The sequence below is a fragment of the Rutilus rutilus genome (assembly GCF_951802725.1).
Source record: "Rutilus rutilus genome assembly, chromosome: 14".
In the NCBI taxonomy this organism is placed as follows: domain Eukaryota; kingdom Metazoa; phylum Chordata; class Actinopteri; order Cypriniformes; family Leuciscidae; genus Rutilus; species Rutilus rutilus.
Genome location: NC_140219.1, coordinates 18,414,102 through 18,433,775, shown reverse-complemented (window position 1 = coordinate 18,433,775; position 19,674 = coordinate 18,414,102). Strand labels below are relative to the sequence as shown.

General features: G+C 37.2%; 3 protein-coding genes across 3 annotated transcripts; all 3 read right to left on the bottom strand.

The window, feature by feature from the left end:
* Nucleotides 1–64: 64 nt before the first annotated feature.
* LOC311303648 (uncharacterized protein) lies at nucleotides 65–8,515 on the bottom strand. Its single transcript, XM_084430225.1, has 16 exons — nucleotides 7,880–8,515; nucleotides 7,116–7,230; nucleotides 6,592–6,805; nucleotides 6,177–6,319; nucleotides 5,178–5,337; nucleotides 5,034–5,089; nucleotides 4,745–4,935; nucleotides 4,550–4,657; nucleotides 4,332–4,472; nucleotides 4,083–4,190; nucleotides 3,819–3,977; nucleotides 1,302–1,896; nucleotides 1,134–1,197; nucleotides 872–1,047; nucleotides 698–786; nucleotides 65–584 (listed from the first exon to the last, which is right to left on the bottom strand). The coding sequence occupies exons 1-16, from the start codon at nucleotides 8,060–8,062 to the stop codon at nucleotides 489–491; spliced, it is 2,598 nt and encodes an 865-aa protein (XP_084286351.1). The 5' UTR covers nucleotides 8,063–8,515; the 3' UTR covers nucleotides 65–488.
* Nucleotides 8,516–11,040: 2,525 nt separating this feature from the next.
* On the bottom strand, nucleotides 11,041–13,596 carry slc25a5 (solute carrier family 25 member 5). The gene is made up of 4 exons (XM_084429535.1): nucleotides 13,304–13,596; nucleotides 11,807–12,293; nucleotides 11,586–11,726; nucleotides 11,041–11,501 (listed from the first exon to the last, which is right to left on the bottom strand). Exons 1-4 carry the CDS (start codon nucleotides 13,412–13,414, stop codon nucleotides 11,344–11,346), a joined length of 897 nt encoding a protein of 298 aa, XP_084285661.1. The 5' UTR covers nucleotides 13,415–13,596; the 3' UTR covers nucleotides 11,041–11,343.
* Nucleotides 13,597–14,181: 585 nt separating this feature from the next.
* Nucleotides 14,182–19,275, bottom strand: slc25a43 (solute carrier family 25 member 43). Its single transcript, XM_084429534.1, has 5 exons — nucleotides 18,846–19,275; nucleotides 17,235–17,476; nucleotides 16,898–17,070; nucleotides 15,417–15,551; nucleotides 14,182–15,110 (listed from the first exon to the last, which is right to left on the bottom strand). Exons 1-5 carry the CDS (start codon nucleotides 19,115–19,117, stop codon nucleotides 14,895–14,897), a joined length of 1,038 nt encoding a protein of 345 aa, XP_084285660.1. The 5' UTR covers nucleotides 19,118–19,275; the 3' UTR covers nucleotides 14,182–14,894.
* Between the last annotated feature and the right edge of the window lie 399 nt (nucleotides 19,276–19,674).

Genomic DNA, 19,674 nt, shown 5'->3' with positions numbered 1-19,674 from the left:
TGAACTGTTATTTTTTTATATATATTTCAATTTAATAAGGTGCAAAAAATCAAACGACTCGCAATTATTAGTAAAATATATTTATTGCCAATATTTTTATTCAAATACATTCCTCACGAACCCTGTATTAAGTCTTTAGTTTGTCCTGAGTAAGCTGTGCTGTTTTTAAAATAGAAAAAATAGCTCTTCACAGTGCACAATTTTAAGGAACAAAACAAAAAGTGAACTTATACAGAGATCATTTTTTTAAAAGGTTTACAATTTACACCAAAGATATTATTGAGGTGAATCATAATCACAGTAGCTAAAGTAAACAGAGGTTAACATTTTTGTTGAATAAAAAATATCAATAAATCAATAAACGAGTGTTCATGCTGCTCATGGCCTCACTGAGGAATATCAGAATGCATCTTTGAAGAATATTCATATAAAATATTAAGTAATGCACATTTAAAAACAAATAATTAAAATAATAAAATACCCTTTTTCTATAACGAAACAAAATCCTTCACAGATAGATTAGCTATTGAACTGAAGGCAGGTTCTCCAGGCAGGAACTCCATTAGAACATACGAAAGCAGCCTCTACGGACACACACAAAGAATATAAATGTGAATCTGGTTCACCTTTGAATATATTTCAAAATGGATTTTAATTAAATAAGATGAATAATAATAATCATAGCTAGAGTTCTCACATAGACCAGTTTCTTGTTCTCCTCCGTGTCTTGGAATATCTTAAACAACGCTTCCACATCAGTCTTCTTAAGGATTAGAAAGTTTGAATCTAAAACCACCATGTCACGACAATTACAAGGACGAAGGAATCATTTAAAAAGTGAGGGGGCTCATCACAGCAATATTGTACGTACATTTTGAATTTATAAGCTGCAAAGCCTTCTCCTTGGTCTCTTTTTTCTCCTCACTGTCCCGTGGCGGCTGTTGGGATACGTTTCCATCTGGCCACATCTTCTTCTGGAAATTGTCAATGTAGGATGCAATCTGATCTTCGGTAGGATGCATCCTTTTTAAAAAGTTGTTTATTTTCCTGCATGGGACGAAAGCTTATGCTTATCTTCACATCTACAGCTAAACAACCTTGGTATTTGAATAAATATACTATTAAATACTTACTTCTTTACCAAAGGCTGGACTGGTTTTAGAATGGCATCAACAATATTAACGAGGACTGAGTTACCTGAAAATGGTAAAGACAAAAATTAAAGGGCAAAGAATTTTTTTTTTTTTTTAGTTTCAGTTCTTGCCCATAAAAGCCCAACAGAACAAGGAGTTACATCATACCAGTTATTTCCTTCAGTAAATCAAATATGGCTTTGGTGGCCTCAACCTGCTCCCAATTGGTCTGGGGTTCCTTTTTCTGAGGCTGATGTGTCATCTCGTCCTTGAACTGTCCAGTTTTCTCTTTTACTTTGAACTTTTGTGGTCCATTTGACTTTTTGTGAGTTAGCTTTTCTTTTTTGTTTGTTTTGACCCCAGACTGAGCAATTCTAAAGCCTTCGACAGAGTCAGACTGCAAGCCATCAGTATGGCTCATGACTGAGCTTGAGATATCATTGGAGTATGCTGCGGGAATGACTAATTTTGACCTATTAACAAAGATATCTAAGCTCTCAGCAAGACTCTCCTGCCCATCAGAAACCACATCAGCATCATCAGAGATCTGATCGATGTCTTGTATATCTGGTTCTTTACTTATGAAGGGGTCAGTCTCTTCATGGGGGGTACAAAACCGTACGACTGAAGCCATTGGCCCTTCTTCAACACCCCCCTTTGGCTCTTCAACTGGGTCAATGCAGGCTAGCTGTGCTGTCGGTCCACCGTGATGTTTTGAGGCTCCTGCTTCATCAAGCTTATCCTCTCCTCTGCAGTTATGGGACTGCGGAAAAAAACATAGTTACATTAAATTACCTGTATCATCAGAAGGTGTCAGTATTCTCAATAATTTACACAGTGCTCTGGTAATTGAAGCTAACTCAAGCTAAACGTGTACTGTAAATTAACAAAACTTAGCTACATTTGGACAAGATATAAAATCTTGGGAGAATGTAGGCTATATTGATCCAAATATATAAAATATTGATATAAAAACACTACCGTTCAAAAGTTTGAGGTAGGTAAGACTTGTTTTTGAGAGAAGTCTCATATGCTTAAAGGGATAGTTCACCCAAAAACTGAAACTGAAAAAAATGCTGTCATTAATAACTTATGTCGTTCCAAACCCATAAGACCTTCATTTATCTTCTGAAAAAAAATTAAGATCTTTTTTATGAAATCCGAGAGCTTTCTGACCCTCCTAGACTGCAATGTAATCACCACTTTCAAGGACCTTATGGGTTTGGAATAGTTAATGACAATTAACTGAGGGTGAATAGTTAATGACAATTGAAATGTTTGGGTGAACTAACCCTTTAAAAGGGCTGCATTTATTTGATCAAAAGTACAGTAAAAACAGTAATATCATGAAATATTATGATTTAAAATAACAGTTTTCTATTTGAATATATTTTTCCTGTGATGTCAAAGCTGAATTTTTAGCATCATTACTCCAGTCTTCAGTGTCACATGATCTTTAAGAAATCATTGACTTGCTGCTCAAGAAACATTTATTATTATTATAAATGTTGAAAACAGTTGTGCTGTTTTGATCAATAGAAAGTTCAAAAGAACAGAATTTTTAAATAAATAAAAAAATTGTAACAATGTAAACTGTAACTTGATTATTAATTTAATGCATCCTTGTAAATATAAGTATTAATTTAATTTAAAAACAAAAACTTACTGACCCCAAACTTTTGAACAGATGTAGATCATCAGTTTCATTATTAGATTGTCTTTAAAATCAAGTTTTTAATGTTATTTATGTGTCGATCGTTATTTGTCCGACATTATAGCAACACTTAAAACGCATAACCATTCTGATAAATCAACTTTGTAATAATTCACTCTTCCTTTTCTTCCTCTGAATCAGTTTCTGGTTCAATATGGCTGAATTAAACCAGTATTTCCACTTGCCATTGTGAAGCGTTTACTACAGAAAAGTTGAGCGAGTGGATCAGGTATTCTAAGCTTGAGTGATTGCGTGGAGACGGAGACTACTTTGCATATTCATGACTTTGCGTATATTAAATGAAGCAAGGGTGTAGTAGAGTAACATTCAAACTATTTTAAAGGGATAGTTCACCCAAAAATGAAAATTCTGTCAGTAATTACTCACCCTCATGTTGTTCCAACCCCGTAAGACCTTCGTTCATCTTCGGAACACATATTAAGATATTTTTGATGAAATCTGAGAGATGGCTCACTCCTCCATAGCCTTCTAGGTGGCCCAAACTTGCTGGCCCAGAAAAGTTATTAAAGAGATCGTTAATATAGTCCAAGTGAATGCTCCAAGAAATAGTCCAAAAAGTATTCTCGTCGCTTGATATACTTAAGATTGAGCCACTGTAGCCACTTGGACTATATTAACGATCTCTTTAATAACTTTTCTGGGCCAGCAAGTTTGGGCCACCTAGCAGCCTATGGAGGAGTGAGACAAGGCTCAGATTTCATCAAAAATATCTTAATTTGTGTTCCGAAGATGAACGAAGGTCTTACGCGGTTGGAACAACATGAGGGTGAGTAATTACTGACAGAATTTTCATTTTTGGGTGAACTATTCCTTTAAGGCATGAAGAATTTTTTTTTAAACAGGAAAAAAACATTTAAATATGTCATTTTGGTGATTAGAGATGAGTTTTAAGGGATAAATTTATTGACTTCAGGGGGACTTTAATCTATTGACCTAACATCTGTTCTTACCTCTTCCTCATCGTGGCTAGGAGTGAGGAAGCTTGCAAGTCCATTTAGAAGACTCCACACACCTCCCTCATGTTCCTTATCACCCAGCAGCCCTGCAAAAGGGCCCAAGAACTGGAATACAGGCTGAGTGTGACCAAGCTGTGCATCAGAAACCAGCTCCTGGAGAGAAATAAGGGGAAAACATTTCCAGGTATGTAGAATTACTGGCGTTCTACTTGCAACTCCCTCTTACATTCTAGACAGTGTGTGTGAGACTGTCGTTACCTGTAAAAAGTGCTCAAAGGCTGATCTCACTTCCTCTGTGCATGCGTCATCAAGTTCCTTTTTTGTGTTTTCTACTATTGCAGAAATAGAGGGTAAAGTGGAAGTATCCTTAGAGACAAAAAAGAAGAAGAAAAAAATTTGAAATCGAGCACCTACAATTATTTCTTAACAATAATGAATTATAAGAGTCAAATATCAATGACTATAATACAAAATACTATAGGTTTCAATGCTTTGAAGATTCCTCACCATTTCCCCTCTCTCCTGCCAGAGGCTATAAAAATGAAGTATATCTGACTGGGCCTTTTTCACATCCCAGTGGAGATTCTCAGGGTTATTTCTTTCCTCCAGGTGAACCGTGAAACACAGCTCTTCACTTTCCTTCTGAACCTAAGACGGTGTTTTTATCATCATTATTAAATTATTCAACTCAGTTAAGATTGCACATTGTTTAAAATATGTCTCACATCTGTGACACGGACTGCCCATTTCCCCACCCGCCACATCTCATAGGAAAGCTTAAACTCCATCAAGTCCTCTTGGACAGTTGTGAGGTATACATCCGTTTCACTGTCCTTTTAAAAGAAAGCACAGGCAGCGTCAATTGCACAGATAACTTTGTAAATCAATTCAATATTAACATTTGCTGGTATATTCCATACATAATCAGAGTCCAAGCAGCTTTTGATGGAGCCCTCTCTGCTGCTTGCACCATCATCTTCAATAACAGCAGATCTACGTGCTGAAAGCAGAGCAGCCCTCTGAAAAGGCTCCTTCTTGTGTTTCTTCTTTTTGGCTTTCTTTAACTTGACCTTATCAACCAATTTAGAAAATTGTTCTTTGATTCTATTGCCTAATAGAAAAAAGAAAAATAATTACTTTATTATATTATTTATGTACACATACTGCTCATAAATCAAATTACTGAGATGAAGGAGAAAGATACACCACCCTTCTTCTTTCCTTTAATGTCTTCAGACCGACCGTCCTCTGCTTCATCTGTCAATCTGTGGAATTTCAATCCACAAGTTTGAAAGCAGAAAGAGGCCTGATATGAAAAATTATACTCAGACTAAATGTATAGAGATGACTTACTCTTCTGCTTCTTCACTTCCTATAGCGGATGGTGTGCCTTCCCTATTTGAGTTTACCAGGTCTCCCATTGAGCTTTTAGGGGTTACTCTATCCAACTGCAAAACCACCATCTGATTCAGGTTGTCTGGATTACAGAGGCTTGTCACAAGCACATCAAGTGCTAGACATGGACAGCAGGAGAATCGGCATATTAGTAGAAAATAAACAATACAATTGGTATATCACAAAAAGAACAACTTTTGGGGTCAGTAGGATTGATTTCTATTCATCAAAGAATCCTGAAAAATATGTATCACATGTTTGCGCAAAAATATTAACTGTTTTAAACATTAATAATAATAAGAAATGTTTCTTAAGCACCAAATCTGATTATTATAAGGATTTCTAAAGGCTCATGTGACACTGAAGACTGGAGTAATGATTTTACTGTTATTTTAAATTGTAATAATATTTCATAATATTACTGTTTTACTGTATTTTTGATCAAATAAATGCAGCCTTGGTGAACATAAAGAGACGTCTTTCAAAAGCATGAGAAATCTCGCAATCTGACCTCGCAATCTTTTCAAGAGTGTAAGTTAAGAAAGACAGTAAATGTTTTTGTGACAGAAAATTTAAATGCACCAACTTTTATTGGTTAACAATTAATTCTATAAAACATTTAATTTTGAAATTATATTAAATATGATATTGGAGGCAGTTGAGAAAGAAAAAAACTCTTTGTTGTCATAATCATTGAGAAAAAGTGAAGAGATTTGTTTCTTTTGATGCCCTTGAGTATTTATGCACAGAAAAATGTGGATAAACAAGTCTGTAGGAGCAGTGAAGACATGCTGAGACAACCCTTGAAGCAACGAGTGACAAAGTAATGTTTGTTTCAGAGATGCTATCTTTAAGAATGAATGCTACATATGTCGATGCCAGATAGATATTTTGGAATGTTCTGATCACTAGAAAGATCATTAGAAAATATTTAGCACAAAGGTCAGTAGGGCTAACCTTTTGTAGCTACAATCTCAGTTAGGACACAGTGGTAGAGTTTTGCTTCCCAGATGTATTCAGGGAAAAGGTTTCGCACCAGAGCTTCAGAGACAGTTCTGAGAACTGCCATTTCCTCTGACCTCGAACTGAACACTGGAGAACTGAAACAGAAACAGGCCGGTTTACATTTGACATTTTACTAGCAGTATTCCTGGAACTGCGTCAGATGATTAGTCAGGTGAGGATGGAAAGTCCATCACTTTTGGAAGAAATGCATAGCTTTTAAAATCATAAGACCCAAAGTTCTGCTTATGGTCTCTAAAAAGGACTAAGAATAAAATAGAAAAGAAGTTCACGAAATCATAACAACACAGTGGTGTCACTCACGCCAGAATATTTTGCAGTATATCAGGCTACAGACAAACATGCTCACCTGTCTGACTGTTTTGCATTGTGCAGGTGGTCAGTGAAGATCCTAATACAACCCACACTGGTAGCAGACAGATCAAAGTTCTTGGCCTTGCAAATAATTTTCTCGACAACCAAATTATACTCCTCCTGTAGTGCCCTATAAAGGGGCTGACTGTCACAAAGTTCTGGGACAGTGTACCATGGCTGGATCAGGTGAGTATAGGCACATTTAAACACTACAAAAGAAAAACGAAATGTAATCATGACATGCACAACTGCAGTGATCTCACTTTAATGCCAAATATTTCTATCACTTTTGGTGAGGAAATTAAGAGGGTATAAAATGGCATTTCCTAAAAGAGAGGCCCACAATCCTACGAGAATTATTTTATCATATTTTCTGATCCTGCATTTCTGTTGTATGTCATCTTTAGAACAAATTTCGAAATGTGTCATGGGTAAAAAAAACATCTCAGTCATTATTTCCAGACATGCTAGATAGGCATAGCGGGAGTGAAGCTTGTGAACAACAACATTATTATTTACCCCGGAGGAGTGACTTCTGTACTACATTTGGATATTGCTTTGTCTGAGACACAGTTTGTCCGGTTCTGGCAGCATCAGTCTCATCAATGGCACCAACATTGTGACCTTTCTTTGACTGAAACAGGAGGATAAGGTGCAAGGTATTAAACCGATGATGTCTGATATCAGAGTCATACAGAAATTAGGTCAGCAAGAGCTTTGGGTTTTTGCTTTCTGGAATACCCTACATACAGAAATAAGGAACAAAAAGTGTTCTGGACGTGAGAACCGGTACAAGTCTTAACCAAAGAATTTTAATAATGAAGTGATGATGCTTTCCACAGTCTTCCCACTGTTCTGTCTAAAAAAGTTCTTTACTTTCTTGTTATGCATCCATTTACAATAACCATTACAGATATGTCTTCTATTACACTGCTGAAAAATCAAACATAAGCTAGAAGCTTTGTTTTTTGGACACAGTAGCTGGTTTCTAGCTAGTTTACGAGTAGTCTTTAGCTGGTGCAAGCTGGGAGCCAATCTTGGACCAGCTGGTCGTTTCATTTCAAGGTAGCCAAGCTGGTTTTTGGAACATGATATCTGGTCAACCAGAAACACAGTAACCAGCAAAGTTAGATTTTCCAACAGGATAGTGTCAATCACTCCATGAACTTGTTCAAAGTAATAATAAAAATAGCCTAATAATAATAACAGTCATAATAACAGTCCGGCAGAACTATTGTTAATGTTCTCAAGTCACATACGTTGATACATGAACACAACGTTACCTGTCGTGCTGTTTCCTCAGGTGTATCATCCGTTTGAGTGCTTGTTTCACGGTCTTGCTTTTTGAAAGGGAAATTGAAAAAGCATAAAAAACAAAAGACCGCCTGCGTCCATATTTGTCCAAACTCTGAGAAGTACCAAACAAGTACAAATATAATAGCGAGAAAGCATCGCCAAGTGTACATTTTATAAAAAGGTCCAGGTTCAGAAAGAAATTCCTTCACATTAGCGTTTCATTCGTCCTTTTAAACGCTACACTTCATCCCTCCCTTCAGCTTTCATCCAGACAGACGAGAATCATACTGCAGAACCGGAAGGTAAGTGTTTATGGTAAGAGGCACTTGCGATTGTGTGATTGGTGCACCTTAAGATGTCGTAGTATTTTTCCCTTCCTGGAACGTCCGTTAATCGTTTCTATTATCTGCTCTCTGTATGTAATAACTGCATGGTGCAGTTCTCAGTAGCCTAACACTTTATGAACGAAACGATCTTTAAGTGAATCGTCCACTGCTATATATTAGCCTCCGAACTACAGTTTACTGTGAAGGCTATTAAATGACAAAATTGCTTACTGTATTAAAGAAGACACCATGCGACAAAATATCAAGCATTCAGTGACATTAACATTCTTCGCCGCTGGGTGGCACACGTTGTACACTTCATTAATGTCTTTGTAAAACAGGAGGTGAGAATTTGGGTGATATGACAAAAATGTAACATAACATTATTACATTTATAGTAGCCTATTAAATTAAATGTATTATTATTATTTATATTATAGTTATAGTATAGTATAATTATATTATAGACACTCTACCGGCTAAATATAACTGTGGAAAACATAATGATTTGGTATAGTTGTAACTTGTTTAAGTTTAAACACGTTAATGTGATCGTGGACGAATAGAACTGAACGAATCATACAAAATGAACATGGTCGATGTAAGGAAGTTAGCTCTTATAAAGGCTGTAGTCTATTTCAGTGGTTTGATAATACCAGTAGTTTAAGGTCCAGCTATAATATTTCAGTTTGAATACAGTTCATATAATGTGTTATTTGCAAGGTATAAACCAATAAACATTTTAGATCATGCACTCCAGACAAATTTCAGGTAAAGTGGGCCATCCATGATTTATCAAAAATGATCCTGTAGCCTATATCTTAATTAAAAACACATAGGCTATTATCAAACAACCATATTTAACAAACCAAAAAACTTATAATTAAATTCATCAGTTCACTCAATGCATGTGTACAATTCAAAACATCTGATAGAACATGATGTTTACATTAAATTTGATGGAAATCAGAATATTCAGAAATCAGAGTATTGATGACAACATTAGAAAATGTGACTATAACGCATGCAACAAGGCTAACATAAATTAAATAAAAGGAACATTTAACATGGTAAGCATATTGTGAAAAATAATAATAATAATAATAATAATTTCACCTTGAGGCCACACCCACCAGTGTCATATTGCATCAACCAAAACTATTTTATCATTTAAAGAAATAGTGTCTCTTTAATTAAAGGCCATCGTTGTGCTCTAAAATTGTAAACCCATTGAGCACAGTACAATCAAGCTTATGAGTACCACCACTTTCCTTTTATAGCAGGATCAGCAGTCCAATTAGCAGAAGAGAAATTGATTATTGGACAGGTTCATTCAGGCAGCTGGCATATGATTAAACCTCTACAGTCACATGATGGAATAGAGCCTACTGGCCTACTGCCAGTGCCTCTGCCAGCCAGATTAAACCCATAAAAATAGCACCACACGAACGAATCTGTACAAGTCATGTGATCTGCGAGTAGCGCCTGCTGCCAGCCAGCGCAAGTTTGAACCGCCTTCCCAGGATTTACGTCACGTCCAAGAGGGAACATGCAGCGGCGAGTTGCGTAATCTGCTGCTCATCGTGTAAATGCATATAACACGATATAGTAGGGAAATTGACGTACAAATTATTATTTTTCAATTCCTTTTGCTACGATTTGGGTAGCTAATGAAAATTACATTAATCTCAAAAGATGTATTAATCCGTATAGTTGTGGTAGTGTAGAATGTGAAGCAATCAAAAACACTTAAATTAAATGTTCTGAACAGTTTAGTCTTAAAATTGAACAGTCCCTGAGAAATTATTTCAAAAACGAATTGCACTCAGAGGGCCATATTCTATTATCATAAACACCAGCCACTATTTATCCCTGCTTAACATCCTGTAATAGCACACTCAAGAACTCACCATGCTTGAAGTGAAGGTGATGCAAGGACGGATTAGTGAGCTAATTTACGACTAGCTGATGTCTGCTAAGAGATCACCAAGGTTTATAGTGTAAGAGGGCATATATGAGCCACCTTCTCCAATAGTGGAATCACACTAGAGAGCCATTAGCCTCACAACTGTCTTTTGTTGCTAACTTTAGGTCACCTACAACACTGACCATCTGACCCTCTCAAGATTCAGCAAATTTCCCCCTTTCAATTAGTTTCATGTGATTCTACACGCTTAAGTTAACTCAATTTGCAGATATGCATTTCTTGGTAAACCAAAACTTCAAAATAACCTCAAATGTAAAAATGCAGGATCATATAAACAGCATATTGACCGACACATTTTGATATTTAGATTATACAGCAACATGTAGGCCTCAAATAAATCAGTTTTGAAGGACTGAATTAGCCTACATTGAGTGGCACAAGAGTCCCCTCAGCTGTCCTTGGCTGAGACTCAAGCACAACTCTGGAGAGCCAACAGGGTATGAGGTTGCATCTTAAGAAATCAAATACTGCCTGACATCCAGGAACACCTCTAAAGGCATGTGTGAAGTCTAGCCTTTGAATAAACACTTGGACACTTCTAAGTGACAACTCTGTGGTGCAGTTTACATGTGCTGCAAGAAATTTATTTTAATACCATGTATAAAATGTCCCTACTACACTGAATGCCTTAAGTCACATTGATCTGACAAGCCAAGGATCTTTAAAGGGCAAAATAAACTTATAATAATTCTGCTAGTTCAGTTTGTGGACCGGTTTTTAAAGGGTGTGGACTTTGTTTGAATTAAGGAACAGGGCAGAAGCAATCCAAGTGGCTGAATCGTTTACAATACCTGTAACGTAACAAGAAAAAGAGAAGAAAAAAGACAAGTTATGGTTTAGGTTCATTCAGTGGGTCTTTATTGATGCATCGACTAAAAACAGACCGGCTGGAAAACAGGTAGATTTTAGTACCCGGCATTCTTTCTTTCTGGGAATGACAGTATTGTGAGGGGGGACAAAAAGAGGACAAATAAGATGAACGGGGCAAAAGAAAAATTGCAAAAACAATTTCCCCCAGTTCAACTAGTACTGACATACTAGTTGGTCCCTATAAATAAGGCGGAATTTGAGAGTCCTTCCAAATTTACAAGATATGTTACAGTTAAACATCTCACATTGAATGGTGGACAGGAAACATTTACATGACCTTCTTCAGCTCATCATACAAGACCAACACAAAGGCACCACCCATGCCTCTGAGAACATTGGACCAGGCTCCCTTGAAGAAAGCCTTGCCACCCTCATCACGTGAAATCTTCTTCCAGCAGTCAATTGTGCCACTGTACATGATGTCAGCTGCAATTAAAAATAAAAACAGTAAATTCACTGCTTGAACTAGTCGACTTGTACTGGAAAAGTCTAAGTAAAGCAGCAACTGACCTCCTTTGCGTCCAGACTGCATCATCATACGACGACGGACTGTGTCGAAGGGGTAGGATGCAAGACCAGCAACAGCAGTCACAGACTGAGCAATCATCCAGCTGACAACAATGTGGGTGTTCTTGGGATCTGGCAGCATACCTAAAGACAAAAGAGCAGATGTAATGAATGCAGCAATAGCACACACTGAAGATGATACCTTAATCTCAACGTGGACTCACCCTTGGCTGTGTCATAAATGCCGAAGTAGGCGGCTCTGTAAATGATGATACCCTGCACAGAAACGTTGAAGCCCTGGTACAATCCTTTGAGGCCATCAGACTTGAAGATCTTTGCCAAGCAGTTACCCAGGCCAGAGAACTCTCTTGCTGCTCCAGCCTTGCCGACATCGGCGGCCAGACGGGTTCTTGCAAAGTCGAGGGGGTACACAAAGCAGAGGGATGTAGCACCAGCAGCACCACCTGAGGCCAGGTTACCAGCGAAGTACCTCCAGAACTGGGTGCGCTTGTCCACACCATCAAGGAAGACCTTCTTGTACTTGTCCTTGAAAGCAAAGTTGAGGGCCTGGGTGGGGAAGTACCTGATGACATTGGCCATGTTTCCTCTCCAGAAGGAGATGAAGCCCTGCTCCTTGGGAATACGCACCACACAGTCTACAATGCCCTTGTACTGCATATCCACTGTAATCTGTTTGCTAGCATGTTGCACCTGTAAACACAAGAGGAAGTCAATGTATGCACACAATAAAATACATTCAATGAATATAGTCAATGACATTACAAATGTCATAAACTGAAGCAACTAAAACTGAATTAAGCGGAAATTGTTTAAAATAGCGATGGCTTAACAGAAAATCAAGGAGGAAACAAACACGTGATCATGCGAAACGAAAGAAGCCGACAACGCGAAAAAAACGCGATATCTTCCGGTAAGAGGTTCCTGTAAAATCGAATGGAATTATCATGAAAACCCTTACATTTGTGTAAAATGTGTACTAGCTATAAGCATTTAACATTATATCGATGTGTTAGCATATGATACGCCCATAAAGCAACGTGTCCTCTTGAACAATAGCGGACACTTAACAGTCCTAGGACGAGAGCGTTAGCTTGCAAGCTAGCAATAAAGGCCTAGCTATTCACAGGCCTCCCCTTCTCGCGACCTTGGCGAGATGAGGGAGGATGTTGGTTTACCGTGTTTCACGGAAGTGTTTTAAAAGAGTTCTCAAAACCTTAGTAAAGCAACAAGTTCATTGAGCTTTGTGAAATTCCATTCGTTTGGGCACCACTTGGCTGTCGATCGAGGCATTTCTCAAGTTGTTCTCTCGAGGAGGGTTGCTAAAGGTTACAAGCACTCAAGGCCTAAGTTACCTAGTCGATACTTTAACGAAATATTTGACGACCAGCACCGTTTTTAACCGGCTCAACATGTGTAAAATAACGGAGGTTTAAATCACAATGAGGTTTTCGTTTGGTCAGTCGTTTACTATTATGTTAGGCTAATCTCAATTCGAGATTAAATTAAACATGTAAATGAAAAGAAAAAAAGATAAAAAATCTAAAAAGGACATTACGTTTTATTTAAGCCATAAACTGTTCTAGGATTACACTATGCTAGTTGTATTCACCTTTCGCTCAATACAGAACTTTTTTTAAATTATTATTATGGGGTTATGTAACGAATTCCGATAATATTATTGCGAATATATATATATATACCTGAAGCAGCAGCTTGACTCTCTCAATGGGGGCCACGGCAGTTTTAGAAATAGCAGCGGCAATTCCACCGGCCAAGAAGTCCTTGGCGAAAGAAACGGCGGTCTCGTTCATTGTTGGATGTTCTTAGAGAGGTGTAGTATGAAGAGGTATATCCCGCTCTGCCGCAGGAACAGCGTGGAATGCCGGCTGATTCGAAATGGCCGATTGAAAAGTTGAAGCGACGGTTTTAAAAGGTTCGTCTCGCGAGAGAAATACGTACCCAACGCTTCTAAGATTTGATTGGACTGTAGACCAAACGTCACAGATTCCAGAAGGCGGGGTCATAGCGTGATGACGGAGGTGAATGGCTCAAAGTAAGTAAAGTAACCTTAAGCCTTCTCAAGGTGGAAAGCGTAAATTACAACAGGAAGTTTTTAAAACAGAGACAATTTTGTTTCCAAGTAGCCAATAATTCATGACTAATAATATTTAACAAAACACACACACTTTTTGCACTGTTTTTGATACACACTGACAGTCCAATACAGCAAGAGAATCAGGATTGTCCAGTTTTTCCTTTCAGCTGTCAAGCTAAGAAGTTCTCCAAGGTGACATAACATGCATGTTTGTTACTAGCAAGATCGCTGCCTGCCTTCAGTTAATGATCACCAAGGGCATGTGTGTGAGAGGAAAAAAGGCCAACATGTCAGAACAAAGTCCTTCACACGACTTTTAACTGTGTGGCAAAGCCAGTGATCCATTTTGGGAACATGTGACTACAGAAGGCAATACAAAATCAATACTATCTGAATCACTGTCATTTCTACTAATGCAGTTCAATTTTGTTTGTATTATATATCAACGGATAGTAAAATATGTGTATAATACAATACGTTGACAACAAGGTCTAAGATGTTTATTGCTTATATACTTAATTTTTTACAATGTGCTTGAAGATTTTATCTTAACATGTGCAACATTTACAAATGTCATAATGCTATCATCGAAAACCACAAATAACCTTTCATTAAACAGATCATGTCCTTTTTTCTTTTTTTTTTTTTTTACAGCCGAATGAGATTCGTTAATTACTGGGTTACTGTGTCCAGATCAGCAGAAAATGTATATATTACATTACAATGCAGATTCAGAATTGTCATATATGATCAAAAAAGCCAATGCCATAACTGCACCACAATATGACCTTAAAAACATGTGGTTCATAAATAACAGAAGACATTTAAAAATCCAGTAAAAGACTAATACTTTGTTTGACAAAGGCATTGTTCTAACAGTTGAAATGATGTTCAACATATTTTCCTGAGAAGTGATTAGACAGATCTTAAAAACACCGTTTCAGTGGCATGTCTGATGCGTTTGAGGTACTGTAGAATGTACGTAACGGACTGAGCTTCAAGTATGTATGTGCAGAATCCTTAAAATACAATATTGGAAGTTAAATACAACAAAAGGTAAAACATTCTTCATAATAATCAAATATATTGCGAAAAGTACTACTTTGAATAATACACTGTGCATTCCAGCAGTACAAATACTTAATAGCAATGCACTTCTCAGAGTACTGTTTATTCCTGATAAATCTTGGAATTAGTTACCAGCGGTTTCCTATGGATGAACTCTGTGCTTTGTGTGATTTTCTGTTTCTCAGGTAGCGCTTAAACTCCTGCAGTTCATATGGGCCCAGACTTTGGTCCACACCTGGTTTAAGTTTGTAGCTTAGTGGAGAAATGATATAGCCATTCCGGTAAAGGCAGAGTTGCTTACACATCTCAAAGCAACTGAAGAGCAGACCAAAATATGGGACAATCTGTAATGAATAAAACAAAACATAATATCATTAACAAGGAAGTGGAAATGCATTATTTATCTAAGGTATTTCCACAAACAACCACTGAAAACATTTGAGCATGCTATTTCATGCGAAGCCAGCTCCAGAAACTCATGTTACTATTTGTTGTATTCATTTCATAGAATACATGTTTGTGTAATATACAACCATGTCAGATTTTTTTTAATGACAGATCGAAATTTGAATGACCATTTACACAGAAAACATGCAGTGCTTGGGTTATTTTTATCTCTCGTCCACCTAAGTACATAAAACAGACGTCACCTTCACCATGTTGGCTGTAAGGCCACTCCAAAGAGCCATGACACCCTTGTTCTTGATGACCTGTCTGAAGCAGTCTATCATTCCATTAAAATGGACATCAACTCCTCCACAATGGGGTAAAAGAAGACTCTGGGCCTAAAATAATGATTTAAGAAATATTCCTGATCATTAAGAAATACTTAGATGAGAGAATACTGACATTATTATTTATAGGAAAAAATATATAAAACGTTGTCTAGTGCAGATGATCAAATACGATTTATTCTACGATTTTTTTTCAATTCATGTACATCTGTTTTGAACTGATTGCCCTACTGTAACACATTTTCCGACATTTACCTACCCTTAAACCCTCTGTGTTTTCCGTAGGCTGTGTTGATTGTGTCAATAGATACTTTGGTAACACTTTACAATGTCTCATTTGTTAACATTAGTTAATAATATTAACTAACATGAACAAACAATGAGCAATACATTTGTTACAGTATTTATTAATCTATGTTAATAATAACGTTAGTAAATAAAAATCCAGGTTTTTGTTCATTGATTGTTCATGTTAGTTGAGTTCACAGTGCAATAACGAATGTTAACAAATACAACATTTAATTCGTATTAGTAAATGTTGAAATTAACATTAACTAAGATTAATAAATGATGTAGGATTATTGTTACTTCTTAGTTAATGTTATCGAAAGTAGTTGAAACCTTATTGTAAAGTGTTACCAATACTTTAAGCACCAGACTGACAGAATATTCAGAATCTTTGGTCAGTTTATTTCTGACAATGCAATTTAACTTGCAAAAGAGAAAAAGCAGAACTTTTCATTTCTAGTTTGGCTGTTTGTAGAGCCAATCAAAACATATAGGAACTAGATCAGATATACCATGTTTGTTGTGTGTGTGTGTGTGTGTGTGTGTGTGTGTGTGTGTGTGTGTGTGTGTGTGTGTGTGTGTGTGTGTGTGTGTGTGTGTGTGTGTGTGTGTGTGTGTGTGTGTGTGTGTGTGTGTGTGTGTGTGTGTGGTGTGTGTGTGTGTGTGTGTGAAAGGTCAACTATCTTTAGACAATTTATCTTTGGCATAGGCAGACACTGGACACTGGACATTCTCAGCTGCTGCAAGGCCTTGTGTCCTTCATAATGGTCTCCAGCATTGTTCTGTGTGACCTGTTGCAAAGACTATGCATATATGAAGAGTTCAGATGCAAAAGCCTCTAAGTGCCATCTGAAATTTTCTTCTAGAATGATCATTTTTATCAAGCTCGTATATTTAAGTTCAGTAATTATATATATATGTATATGTATATATATATATATATATATATATATATATATATATATAAAGAATTATACATAGTCTTTACATAGTTTCTTTCTTGACAATAATCAACAATTTTTTACAACTTTAGGGAGACCCAAGTCTGTGACACTGGTACCATTGTGTCCCCTTGTGGTGATAAGACATATCACTACACCTATTCTCACCTGCATCTTCTTTTTAACAGTTTCGAAGGGGAAGGAGAGAGTCTGAGCGACTCCTGCCGCAAGACATCCATTGATGAAGTTCTGCAAAGACGTGAAGCGAACATGACGCTCCTGCCAGAGCTTATCCAAATTGACATAGACTGCATAGCAACCAACAGAGAACGGAACAGCGCCTATTCCACAGAAATCCAAACATAAAGTTCCATCAACTTTTTAAGCAGAATTGTAAAACCTTTATTAATTAGAAGGTTATGAGCTTGGTTTTGATGTTTCTGAATTCAGATTTAGTGTAATTGAATGATTCTGAGGTGTAAACAGGGTCTGAACTAATACATACCTAACACTGTGAGGGAAAAACCCCTATAGAGAGCTTGAAGTCCTTCATTTCTGTACATGCTGGAGAGAGAATGCAGCAACCCTCTGTAAGTTGGTTCTTTGCAATTCTGAGCAATAAGTCTGGTTTCAACCACCTCCAATGGATATGTTGCTAGAGCGGCAGATATGCCTGCCAGCCCACCGGCTACTATGGCTCTCCATTGTGAGATATCACCCAGTTCATCAGTATGAAGGTGGACAATACTGCCAAAAATAGAAGAAAGTGAATAGTAAGCATTTTTGATAAGTGTAGAGTACCAGACATATTATCTACCACACACATCTAACTGATATATTCTCATGATCTCAAAGGCTAATGCTTAAATGCTTTAACTTGATATACATAGCTTGAGGCTATGTACACTTTAAGAAATGTGCAAAAATACAGCACAATGTACTATGTTAATATGCAGGGATTTTCTGTGTTTTGCTGATATTTTGAATGAATCGTGTTGTGTCTTAAGGTTGAAGGAAATGTACACAATCTTAACAGAAAAGGTGTATTTCGCAGTACAGTGCAATTTTTGCTTACAGTGTATGAATTACTAAAAAGTTGATATGAATTTTACAAATATAATTAGGCTATAATGTAAATTATAATTGTAAAAAGTTATCAATTTCTTAAGTATTATTATTTGGTGTTAATATATGTAGATATAGGCTAGTGTTAATTATTATGTAATTATTAAAAAGATAGCATTAATAGCAGTAGGCTACTAGAAAATTATATCCTTTATTAAAAATGTGATTATTAACCAACAACTTAAACTTCGTAACCAACAACTTGCATTCGAGAGGTACACACGTATTCTTTTAAGAGGAACAATGCGTTCAAAACAGGTCGTAATACACCCTCCACTCGTCTTTTCCTGGAATACTGGAACACTATGTGCGGGTCTTTCTAAAACTGTTTCCGGTGTCTCCGTTAACCCATTCGGCATGTGCAAATACACGTGACAAGATATACTTTCGTTTATGGACAGGCACAGGATGAGCTGAACGTTGATAGGCGTTTCCAAGTGCATGGTTCATATCCATGGAAACAATACAGTTGAAATTGACACTGAACTTGTTTTATGAATGCACACATTTTATGACTTCGTAGAATTAAGGCCACGCCCACTGTACAGTAGCCCTCTAGGGTTCAGGATGACACCACAACAACGTGCTGGCTTTCTGAGCTACGTGATTGGTCAGGACATGAAAGCGTGATGTGTTACATCACGATGAACTAACGTAAACCCCCGTTCTAAGAAGTAACAGAAGCTAAGCTAATGAAGCAAGGCGGTTAAATAAAATTATTTCTTTTATGTAATTATGTAAATTAAACATCTTGAGTACATTTAAATGAGTCCTCTCTTGTTAGTATATACATTTTATAATTAAATTCTATCTACAAATTCTAAACGCTATCAAGCGAACACGTCAACTTCCTGTTGTCGTTGTTTACCATCACAGCCGATTGAAACGCTGATCATATCTTGAATTACACAAAACAGCGAAACGTATCGGGCATAGACGCTATGTAGTATTCATTATTTAATATTAAAGTATTAAAATGTATAATACTTACTTTTTGTAAGTTGCTAAATGTATGGCACTGTAGGGGAACAACCGTAGGCAGGAAACCATATTACCCTTCCAAAATGCTCGAAGTCCCTCATTCTGACAAATAAAAACAAAGCTGTGTAGAAAACCGCGTTTACAATGAAATGTTCCTATTTGACTCAAAATCTTTACGACTTCCAGAGGTGACGTTACAGTTTTGCTAAAAATCCCGGCAAAACCGACGCACATTAGACTTTGAGAACTTGTCAGTCGGTCGTCCTTTTTGACTATAGCCATACTTCATAAGAAACACGATTTTCTTCTCCAGCCTTTGAAGGAAAATAACAAACGTGTGAAAATGAACACACTAACTGTTTTGTTTATCATCCAGCCATCCAGCTGCAGCGCTACTTGTCGTTCCGCGGCCAGTCATTGCAGGATATTTTGGGGAAGGCGGGGTGTAGTTTGTGCATGCGCAAGTTTGGTTGCATTGCAAAATCACTCCATAATAGCTAGCTGTCAAAAAGCTATAGATGGAAAGAAATGACACAAACCATCTCGTATGTCTAAAGACAGCCACAGACAAAGTTAATGTGCTTTCCTTATTCACTTTAGGCCAATGCAAATCTTTTGAAAAATGGATGGACCGTGGACAGAGGCGGCCTTACCTATGTTTCACCCGTTTCAATTGAAACGGGCCCCGCCCTCCAAGGGGGCCCCCAACAGAACAGGAAAATCCCATTCATTTTCTCCCTAGGATATTTATTTTCAGACATAATGTCTAAAGTGGTCTCCAACACGTCGCTCGCGAGAGTAGCTCGTGGCCTGATTGGAGGTAGCTCGCCAAGGGCCGT